The following is a 12,142-nucleotide window of genomic DNA, read 5'->3' as shown; positions in this document are numbered from 1 at the left end:
GTTGGATGCTCAACTGACTGAGCCACCCAGGAGTCCTATAAATCTTTAAAATGTATATACCCTGTGACTCAGTAATCCCATGTCTAGGAATTTTTAACCTACAGATGAAGGATACAGTACATGTACTAAATGTATGAGGTTGTTCATTGTGGCATTGTTTGTAATAACAAAAGACTAGGTATGAACAGAGAACTGGGTAAAAACATTCTGATACATCCAACTAATGGAGAACTTCAAAGTTGTTGAAAAATAAGCCAGCTTTATATGAAAGAACCGTATATCAAAGTTATGGTGCAAAGTCAAGATAGAAAATTGTAGAGAATTATACTCATTGTGTAAAAGGGAACAAAGAAACAACACACGTGCACACACACACACACACACACACACACCCATACATGTGTGTTAGAGACTGCACAGACTAGAGCAGGATATTCAAGAATTGGAAGCAATCAGTGCCTTTAGGGAAAGAAACAGGACCACAGGGAGGGGTTTGGAGAAAGACATACTATTCACTTGTTTTTTTGTGATGTTTCAATTTTCAATGTCTTACTCATTACTCAAAACTAAATACTTTATAAGCGTTTTTCCTTTGCATTAACAATTTCTTCTCTGCTTTCAAGGTTGACTGTCCTACCTTATTCCCATCCGCTATTGTGTTGGGTTATTCCAGACATAGAGAGGGAGTTCTTACAGCTCATCTCTGGTTTTGTTTTCCAGGACTTTGTTGGCATTAGGATGTCATGTGGGAATAGCAGATGAACATGCTGAAGAAAAGGTGAAAAAAATGAAGCTGCCCAAGAAGTAAGTTGAACGTCTAAACAATATTAGCCTATGCATCAATTTAGTGCACCCAAATAACTCTTCTTTTAATTGTATTTAAATCCAAGTTATCATATAATGTAGTAGCAGTTTCAGGAGTAGAATTTAGTGATTCATCACTTACATATAACACCCAGTGCTCATCTCAACAAGTGCCTGCCTAATGCCCATCCCCCATTTAGCCCATCCCCCTACCCAGCAGCCCTCAGTTTATTCTCTGTATTTAAGAATCTCTTATGTTTTATCCCCCTTCCTGTTTTTATATTATTTTTCCTTCCCTTCCCCTATGTTCATCTCTTTGACTTCTTAAATTCCACATGAGTAAAATCATGTATCTGTCTTTCTCTGACTTACTTCGCTTAGCATAATAGCCTCTAGTTCCTTTCATGTTATTGCAAATAGCAAGATTTCATTTTTTTAAATCACTGACTAATATTCCATTGTATACATACCATATATATACATTGTTTTTAACCATTCACCAGACGGTGGACATATGAGCTCTTTCCATAATTTAGCTATGGTTGATAGCTATAAACATTGGGGTGATGTGCCCCTTTGAATTAGCATTTTAAAAAATTTTTCTTTAATGTTTATTTGCTTTTGAGAGAGAGAGAGAGAGACAGAGAGACAGAGTGCAAGAGGGGGAGGGAGGGGCAGAGAGAGAGACACAGAATCCGAAGCAGGTTCCAGGCCCTGAGCTGTCAGCACAGAGCCTGACACAAGGCTCGAGCCCATGAACTGTGAGATCATGACCTGAGCTGAAGTCAGATGCCTAATCGACTGAGCCACCCAGGCGCCCCTTGAATCAGCATTTTTGTATCCTCTGGATAAATACCGAGCAGTGCAATTTCTGGGTAGTAGGGTAGCTCTATTTTTAATTTTTTGAGCAACCTCCATGCTGTTTTCCAGAGTGGCCGCACCAGTTTATATTCCCACCAGCAGTGCAAAAGTGTTCCCCTTTCAACTCAGCCTCACCCACATCTGTTGTTTCCTGAGTTGTTAAGTTTAGCCGTTCTGACAGCATCCAGATAACTCCTGATGGATACCTGGGTGACTTCCTCAGTAAGGAAACAAAGCTCAGGAAATATTTGGGAGTATGTTATAAAAAGTATGTTATTTTCTCTGTGTGTAGGTGTGCGTGTATTCACCTGTGCCTATATTCCTAACTGCTTATCTGTGGTTTTCTACTTTCTACAAAAAATATTCGTATAATTTAACTTGGTTTTTACTCAAAGAATATATATTTTTTAAAATGTTTTTTAAGGTTTATTCATTTTTCAGAGACAGAGAGAAAGAGTGGGAGTGGAGGTGGGGCAGAAAGAGAGGGAGACACGGAATCTGAAACAGGCTCCAGGCTCTGAGCCGTCCGCACAGAGCCCGATGTGGGGCTCAAACTCATGGACCGTGAGATCATGACCTGAGCCGAAGTTGGACGCTTAACCGACTGTAACACCCAGGTGCCCCACTAAAAGAATGTATTTTAGGAATAGTTATAAAGTTGGCATTATTATCGACATTTTACGATGAGAATCTGAGACTATGAATGCTCTAGGGGTGATTTTACCTGCTGGGCTACAGCCTCTATTCCGTGATCCTGTTTAACTTCTCAAAACCTCACCTTTCTCAGCTGCTAACAGATGATACCTTCTTCATAAGGATATTTGGGTATTAAGTGAGGAAGTGTTAAAGAAATGATTGCTATATCCTGTTATTGTTTTTGCTTTATTTCAGTTTCCAGGAGGTACACACATTGTAGATAGGAGGTCTGGAAATGTGCTCAGTAATATCATGAAGATTAAAGCAAAGCGGCCACCCCGTAATCTCCATCAGTCACCCTGGCTTTGTGTAACCCCAGATAAACACAAAATCAAAATAGAAATGGTGTGGGAAGCCTGAGTGACTCAGTGGGTTAAGCATCTGACTCTTGATTTCTGCTCGGGTCGTGATCCCAGGGTGGTGGGATGGAGCCCGTGTTGTGTTCCACTCTGAGCTTGGAGCCTGCTTAAGGTGCTGTCTCTCTGCGTTTGCCCCTTTCCCCTGCTTGCACGCTCTCTTCCTTAAACAAACAAACAAACAAGCAAACAAATAAATAAATAATTTTTTAAAAAGGGGGATAAAAAGAAGGAACATCAGGCGAGTCATGTTGCTGATGTCATGCTTGTACCCGGCATTTTAGAAACTAGGAGCATTGTAATAAACAAAGCCCCAGCCCTTATTGAGTGTACATCTACAGAAGTCTGTTCCTCTTCTGTTAGATTTATTCCTATGTGTCTCATCTATTTTAGATATTAAGGATTTCTTTCTTTTGTCGTTGCACATGATCTCTAAATGATATTTTAAAAGATATCAATCTAGCAATATTACTAAATTTATTGTTAACAAATAACTCTGCAGATTCTTGGAGTTTTCCATGTAATAATAATATTACCTGATATTGATGGCCCTTTCCAATATGCCTACTGTTTTTCTTGTGTTATTGCATTGGCTATGTTGAATATCTCAGCTAATAGTAGCTTATAGTGTCTCATTCCTGAGTCTTAAAAAAAAAAAAACAAACAAAAAACTTTGGGGTTTAAGTACCTTGTAGATTATTAATGGATCCCATTATTATTATTGTTGTTTATTTGAGAGAAGGAGAGAGAGTGCTAGTGGGGAAGGAGCAGAGAGAGAGGGAGAGAGAGAAGCCTAAGCAGGCTCAGCACTGTCAGTGCAGAGCCTGATGCAGGGGTGAATTCTGGGAACCATGATATCACAACCTGAGCCAAAATCAAGAGTCGGATGCTCAATTGACTGAGCCACTCAGGCACCCCTTATCCCTCCTTTTAATCAACAAATTAGACATTCATACAGAAACGAGAGCATCTTTATGGAGGTTTCCGGATTTTGCACCTTACTCCAAGAGACCCAGCAGGAATCTCACTCACCAGTTCAGATGGTAGGAGACAGACAGACCCCAAAGAAACCTTAGAACCTGATTAACAGGTGCAACTGCCCAGATCCCTCTTGTGGCTGTTTCGGCAAGAATTGGGTGAGTGCTGAACTGAGCAGACTCTCACCCACTACAGAGAGCTTGCAGAAATCTAGCCCTTCAAAAGGGAGATTCCAATACACCATTGAAGAAGAAAGGAAAAGGAGGGGTGCCTGGGTGGCTCAGTTGGTTAAGCGGTTAAGTGTCCGACTATGGCTCAGGTCATGATCTCATAGTTCATGAGTTCGAGCCCCATGTCAGGCTCTGTGCTGACAGCTCAGACCCTGGAGCCTGCTTCGGAGTCTGTGTCTCCCTCTCTCTCTGCCTCTCCTCTACTCATGCTCTGTCTCTGTCTCTCGGCCTCTGTCTCTCTCTCTCTCTCTCTCTCTTTCTCTCAAAAATAAATAAACATTAAAATAAAAAGAAAGGAAAAAGGAAAAAATGAGTTTAGTCATGGTGAAGTGGTAGGAGAAATTTTCTGGACACTGCCCTACCTCCAAGAAGGTGCCTTTTGGGGCTGATTTATCTAGTGAAGGTGACCTGTCCCACAGGAAAAGAGGAAGATGGTGAGAGAGGACCCAGCTTCCCCAGCTGGCAAGATGCAGCTTGAGATACCCATTTCTGTCCATCAGCACCCAGTGTACTAATGTGGGAGCTTAGTGGGTAGAAGCTTAGGGAGGATTTGGGGAAAGAGGAAGATAATATTTGCAGACATTGAGTCTGGTCAGCAGAAAGTCCATCTAGAAGCCTTTGGGAATGACATGCCCTACCCCATCTCCCTACCCAGTCCATGGGCCTCCCCAACTCACTAAGTGCTAAACCCATACTTCTCCCCCACTCTGCTGCCGGCTTTGTGTGTGTGTTCCCAGGTAACTCCAGGAGACAGGGAGTATGCTCAGAGAACAGGCCACACATGGTGGGCAAGGAAGTAACCATAAACTTGAAATATAACACTCCCCTCTGCAAATCAAAAAAAGAGGTTTCTAATTACCCACCTGGCCAAGTCTAAGAACCAGAGAAGACACAAGAGCTGGTTAAGAGGGTCTTGGCAATTTCAAATGCAAAAGCAAAAATGCATACCTATAAGCAACGTGAAAAACCAAGAAGTGTAGAGTCACAAAAGGAAAATAATTCTCCACCAACCAAGCTCAAAGGCATAGAGTATTAGGAGCTGATAAAGAATTTAAAGTAACCACTCTGAAGAAATTCAACACATTAAGAGGAAACTCAGAAAGACAATCCGGTGAAATCAGGAATCAGGAGTAACGTTAATAAACAAAAGGAGATCTTTACCAAGGCAGTTGAGATTCTAAAAAAGAACTAAAGGGAAATACTAGACCTGAATAAGTCAGGGAATGAGATGAAGAATGCAGAGGAGAAAATCTGTCACAAGGCAGACCAGGGGTAAGAAGGACACGTGGCTTGGAGGACATGAACATAGAATTAATATAGTCAGAAGAAGAGCGGGACCTGAGTTTAAAAAGAGTGAAGAAAGCCTAAAAGACCTCTCAGACTCTATCAGAAAAGCAAACATCTGAATGATCAGGCTCCAGAAGGAGAAGGGAAAGTGAAGGGGACAGAGTTGATTTAAAGAAATAATAGCCAAGAACTTCCCAAACCTGGACAATGACTTGGATGTACAAGTCCATGAAACCAATAGCACATGCTATTATCTGGGTGTAAAAAGACCTTCTCCAAGACACATTAAAAAAATTTTTTTTTAACGTTTATTCATTTTTGAGAGACAGAGCACCAGTGGGGGAGGGGCAGAGAGAGAGAGAGGGAGACACAGAATCCGAAGCAGGCTCCAGGCTATGAGCTGTCAGCACAGAGCCAGATATGGGGCTCGAACCCACGAACCGCGAGATCATGACCTGAGCCGAAGTCAGATGCTCAACCGACTGAGCCACTCAGGTGCCCCTCCAAGACACATCTTAATGAAACTGTCAAAAATCAACCATAAAGAAGGAATCTTGAAGCCAAGGAAAAAAGAAAGTAACTGACAAAGGAAGCCCCATTAGGCTACCTGCTGATTTCTCAACAGAAACTCTGACAGGCCAGGAGAGCGTGGAATGATGTATTCAAAGCATTGAAAGATAAAAATTGCCAGCCAGGAATATGTTGTATGGCAAAGGTATCCTTCAGATACGAAAGAGAAATAAAGCCTTTCCCAGACAAAAGCTGAGGGAGTTTACTGTCTCTAGACTGGCGTTACAAGAGATGCTGAAAGGAATTCTTTGTGCCGAAATGGGAAGACGCTATCCCAGAAACATAGGGTGTGAAAGCTCACAGCACGCTGGTCATGGGAAAGAATAGTCACACTTAGAGAACTGTAACTCTACATTCGGATGGTGTGTTAACCATGCAACCATAGTATGAAAGTCAAAGGAGACGAGTAATAAGAACTATAGCTGCTATAAATTGTTAACAAATGCATGACACAAAAGGAGATAAATTATAACACCAGTAATATGTAACGGAGAGTAAAGGTGGAGCCTTTTTAGGTGTTCAAAGATAAGTTGCTATCAGCCTAAAATGGACTGTTTTATCTGTAAGATGTTTTATTGTAATTCACAAGGTAACCACCAAGCAGAGACCTTGAGTGGATCCTCAAAAGACAAAGGGAAACAGAACATACCTCCATGGGGTATAACCAATTACAGAAGTAGGCATAAACAGAGCGGGAGCGTGGGGTGGGGGTGGGGGGCAGGAAACAATGGAAATGCAAAAGGACCAGAAGGCAATGAATAAGATGGCATTACTAAGTCCTTACTATCAATAATTACTCTAAATGTACATTGATTGAATTTACCCATCAAAAGGCACAGAGTGGCTGAATGGGGAAAAACATAACTCCTACAGGCTGCCTACAAGAGACCCATTTCAGATTTAAGGATGCACACAGACTCAAGTGTCATTTGCATTACATGCTACATTTCCTCTTCGAAAATAGGCCATTTGAGTGTGAGTGTTTTCTGATACATAATACACACCATTTCACTAAAAATCCTTAAGGACTTTTGTAGAATGTGTGATTCATGGTAGTTCTTTTCTCCCTTTCTCCTTATTCCTCCGCAGAACAAACAAGCAGACAGCTGAAGAGTGTAACACATTATATTATCGTCAATTCTTAAATTCACAAATCTTTGTACGTTTATTGTAAAGTGAAGCTCTGGACCCACTGCATAGTTTGATGAACATAGAGTCCATTTACTGTAGGAATAAAGAAAAAACGCAGTAGAAATAATCCACTTAGAGAGTTTATGATTGCCGATTTCTAATATGCCCAAGTAATTGAGATTTAGAAGCAAAACTATAGGTTTACTTTATATTTATGTATTAAAAAAAATTTTTTTTATAGAAAGAGAGAGTGACAGAGTGGGAGTGGGAGAGGGACACAGAGAGAGGGAGACAGAACCTGAAGCAGGCTCCAGGCTCTGATCTGTCAGCACAGAGCCCGATGTGGGGCTCAAACTCATGAACCATAAGATCATGACCTGAGCTGAAGTCGGATGCTTAACTGACTGAGCTACCCAGGTGCCCCCAAAACTATAGGTTTAAGTGAAAAGAAAATCCGTGTCTAAATACCAATGCCATTTATTAAAACTTTTCTTTAGCACTCATGTGTGTTAATAAATCAGCACAGAACATAGGACCAGGAACTGGTTGTCTGACTGTATCACTGGGAACAATAGGTAATGTTGAATTATGAATTGGTAGTGTTTAGATTGTCTGAGAGGTCTTTAAATCCAGTGACAAATCCCCTCCATACCCCACTTCCTTCTTACCACTAATGCTAATGAAGCCCCTGGTGGTGATGGGAAATGGAGGGGTAAGTGGTGTCTCAGGCATATTGAGCCACATAAAAGGCTAAGAATGATAATCTAAGGCTAAGAATGCATGTATATAGATACAAATGACTTTTTGAGATGAAGGCTTGGATGCTGAATGTGTGGACCCATGACGTAGTGCATGTACCAAATTCAGTTTGTGTAAATAGTTACCTAAGTGAAAGGCAGTGTTACAAATACCATTGGATTTTTTCTGTAATGGTGAGGCACTGTGATCACGAAAAAACAAAACCGGTTTATAGACTTCTTTTCTGTGTAAGGAGTAAATTTCACAAACCACAAATTAAAAAATGTGCTAGCGTGCGATGTTCTTTATTTTCTCTGATCAGGTTTAATCTTGCATTCAAGCCCAATGGGCCTTGCACCAGAACGCAGCTTAGTATTAGAAACTTAATCCTAGTCTTTTCAGGGAGAACTCTGTTAAAATCATTGTTTTCTGTGTTTATTCTCACCTTTAAATTTTTGATTGAAATGTCATATTCTCCAAGCGGTTTTTCTTGACATCTTAAAAAAAATAAAATAAAATAGTTCCCTATGTAAAATTGTACTTTTCCCCATGTCCCCTCTTCTACTTTATTTTTCCCCATAGCATTTACATCTTCTAACATACTATTGTTTTACACTTTGTTTACTGCCTACTTGCATCCGAATATAATTCCTATAGACTTTTTTGTCCATATTGTTCAGTGATATATCATTAGTTCCTGGAATAGGACCTAAAACATTCTACCGCCAAATGAATATTCGTTGTTGAATTTGAATTGAAGGTCTACCCTCCTCTTACTCCCAGGACCACCTGTGTTTAGGACACTCACCCAATGGGGAGCGAACACTGGATCCATCGTCCACCTCATTTGACTGTGCTGCCAGGACTGGTTTATGTCAAAGAAAACCAGAGCTGGACAGGAGTTAAAGACATAAAGGCAAATTGTATTCAGGAACTTTTGCAAATAGGGAAGAGAGACCTATGTATGGAACTAGACTCCATTCTGAATACAACAATGATAAGTGGGGATTTATAACCAAGGAGCAGCAGGGCTGCAGGTCAGTAGATAGAAAATTACTTAGGAAGACACATCAAGAAGGGGGATTCTGCAAGATGAACTTGATAGGATTGTTGCTGAAGGCAGACCAGATGATGGGATAACAAGGTAGGGGTTGAGGGATGCCATCCGATAGGAAGGTTGGAGGATTTTCCTTAAACTGATTGATCAGTAGGATTCTTGCTAAAATGGAACTAATTGGAACATGACAGAGCCCAAGGTCAGAGTCCTAGACAGAGGATTCAGAGGAGCCTGACTCGAGTTTGGTCTGAGTGTCTTTGTCTTTTGTCTTCATTCACCTCTGCTGGCATCTTATGGGGTGCCTGTTTTCTGCACTGGTCTTGGTAATGAGTCCACACAGTGGGTTTCTCCTTCTCATTTCTGTGAGTCCTCCAGGTCACTGCTCTTCTTTTTGCCTCTTCATTGCTAGAAACCTGAGAATATTCTCTCTGGCAACTTGGGGATTGCAGTCAGTTGGTGGAGGGAGGTGGGAGACTTGGCTGGCTGCCATATCTGTTTTTCTGTAGTCGTGCTGCACGATGAAGGGCTTGGGTGTGGGAGATTCTAGGACCTGGCCATTATCCTTGGTACACTCTGGGAACAAGACAGAAGTTCACTTTGGCCGAGGGATCTACCTGGTCTCTTCCTGGGTGGGGGTTGGAGAACTCTGGCTTCCCTCTAAATCCTCCTGTTCTTCTAGGCTCCGTGGAACCTATTTGGGCAGGGCATAAGAAGTCTTTATCTGGTCTTCCTTCTGTCCCAAGTCATCTGGGCTTTGCTCTTTTGATACACAAAAACCTAACTTTTACTGTCAGAAGGCCTTTATCTAAAAGACTATGGTCTCTGCAGTGAATTTTCAAAGTCTATTTTAAAAATCCAAACCAAGAATGGCTTTCTTTGGTCTCTCTCTTGAGATGACCCCTTCTTGGGGCACTGGATACCTTGTGGTTTTGTTTCAAAGGGGCTTTGGGGTAGGGGAAGGCCTTGGAGTAGAAAGAAATTGATAAAAGGGAGTTGGGTGGTGGGGGCAGGTCTCCAGGGCACTTCATCATATTACCTTTACTTAAAAACAAAGAAGTGAAGTAATAGAAGAAACATATCCCTTGTCCATTTCCCTCCTAATTTGTACATTGAAATTAATTCTCCTGTATTTGTGCTCTGGAGGAGTTTTGAATTCTCTTTCTGTTCTTTCTGTGAAAATGTCAGCCCAGTATGCATTTTTAGTAGATGTGCTTCCAGCAAAAACTTGTCCTGAATATCTCTGATGTGCAGTCATCTGAGATTTTCCCATTTGTTCCGAGGTACTTGAAGGGCGGATTTGGTTTGGAAATTTACACCTCACATCCACTGAACTTGGACATAATCTTTTCATGTTTACTGCGCATCTTTCACAGCATAATGGCTTCCAAGCTTCATTTAACCTGATTCATCCTAAACAAGGAAGCTTGAGAGGTGGGAGAGGCTAGAAAAAAAAAAAAAAAAAAAGGTTTTTCTCTTTAGTGTTTTTGGAATTCTGCCATGTTTTTGATGCCACCACTTTAATTGCCCCTTTAGTGATATTATACTGAGCACTTTATTCAGAGGCTCATTTAGAATACCTGCTTCAGAAAAATGCGGGTCAGGTGGGAATGAAGCCCAAAGTGAAACTGCTACTTCACGTGACAACTCATCAGTGGGGTCAAGTGCTGTCATTTTTTGTTTACATCTTTGATAATTTGGTGCAGATGACACTGGCAGTTTGCCAGTTTTGTTTAATTTTGTTTTATTTCTCCAGGCGCAAAGGTGTTTTAGAAAAGAAACTGAAGCCCTATACATGTAGTTTATTAATCTGTTTTTTTTTTAAATTACTGGATTTTATGCCACGTCAAAATAAATTAACTGAGAGATAATAACTACAAAAGAATTTTGATACCTTGGAAGGTCAGTATATTGAATGTATTTATTTAATTCCATATATATTCCTCATCGGCTGCATTTCAGGATGATTGATGGAATAGGGACTTTGCATATAAAAGTAAAGGAAGTAAAACGATACCTACTAACCAGACTGCAGGAGAAAGAGATCTATTGACTGATTCTGGCAGAATTTTCCCAGGAAGGTCAAAAAGGGAGAATGTAACACATCAACATCTTTAACATGAGATATTTTGTATTTGATGCATATGATGATGTATTTTGAATTAATAGAATTACTATTGATACAACTTTTCCCTATTATTTGAGCTACGAAATTCTACTCCCCAAGAATTATAATGGTAATCTTTCTTTCCTTTATTTCTTTTAAATTTCTGGAAATTAATCTGAAACTTTACTTGAAACCACTTAGTTTCCGGTTTACATGCAGTACAGGAAAAGCTTTGCTTTTTGTTCTTTTTCAACCACGAGAAGAGAATATTTCATATAAGCAGTTGGTTGATCTTTATGTACCTACTAAAATTACATTAATAAGGTGAAATGGACAGTATTTACCAAAGTTCATTTATGCTCCTTTAAAAAAAATCCTATTTTTATATAATGATTCGATTCTTACTTTCTCAATATGTACTCCAAACGAAAATAGTTTTAAAAATCATTGTGATACCACTAATTCATATTGGTTAAGCATTCATGATGTCACCATTTTTGTTAAGTCTGTGAATTTCAAAAATATCTGTATTTATTTTTACTATAGGTGATTTGAAGTACAACAGTATAGAAATAAGGGTCAGGGGGAATGGGAGTCAGTAACTTTAATTTGGATGGGATTATTAGCCATTTAAAAGAATCACTTTAGGGGCACCTGGGTGGCTCAGTCGGTTAAACGTCCGACTTCAGCTCAGGTCACGATCTCGCGGTCCGTGAGTTCGAGCCCCGCGTCGGGCTCTGGGCTGATGGCTCACAGCCTGGAGCCTGTTTCCGATTCTGTGTCTCCCTCTCTCTCTGCCCCTCCCCCATTCATGCTCTGTCTCTCTCTGTCTCAAAAATAAATAAACGTTAAAAAAATTAAAAAATAAAAGAATCACTTTATTATTATTTTTTAATGTTTATTTATTTTTAAGAGAGAAAGCATGCACAGGAAGGGCAGAGGGAGAGAGAGACAGAGAATCTGAAACAGGCTCCACATAGAGAGTCAGGTATCGCGAGATCATGACCTGAGCCAAAGTCGGATGCTTAACCGACTGAGCCATCCAGGTGCCTCTAAAAGAATCTCTTGAAGCTTCAAATCCTTTCTTGCACAGGGTTATGAAGAAAAGTAAAATAAATTATAGTCTACATCTGAAAATGAGCATAAACCAATTATTGTGCCATGTTAAATCAACGGATGCAAATACATCTCCAAGGGTTTTCATTATGATCACAGATTGAAGCCAGTCTAGTAGATATTCCATGTAGGAAGAGGAAATTTTAGAAGATAAAGAGAAACACTTATGTCACATATTATCCAGCTTTATACATTAGTAGAATTTATCTATAAT

The 12,142-nt window shown here is 40.2% G+C and overlaps 1 protein-coding gene across 9 annotated transcripts in view; it reads left to right on the top strand.

Moving 5' to 3' along the window:
- RYR2 (ryanodine receptor 2) overlaps nt 1-12,142 on the top strand; it is a 762,307-nt gene that overhangs the window by 447,068 nt on the left and 303,097 nt on the right. For all 9 annotated transcript variants that reach the window (XM_045437236.1, XM_045437235.1, XM_045437229.1 and 6 more), the window contains one exon: nt 721-804. In XM_045437236.1, coding sequence (XP_045293192.1) covers nt 721-804 — 84 coding nt within the window. The remainder of the gene's footprint in view (nt 1-720; nt 805-12,142) is intronic.

This window comes from Leopardus geoffroyi, chromosome D2 (genome assembly GCF_018350155.1).
Source record: "Leopardus geoffroyi isolate Oge1 chromosome D2, O.geoffroyi_Oge1_pat1.0, whole genome shotgun sequence".
NCBI lineage: Eukaryota > Metazoa > Chordata > Mammalia > Carnivora > Felidae > Leopardus > Leopardus geoffroyi.
The sequence above is the reverse complement of the archived record's forward strand: the minus strand, read 5'-3'. Positions and strand labels throughout refer to the sequence as shown.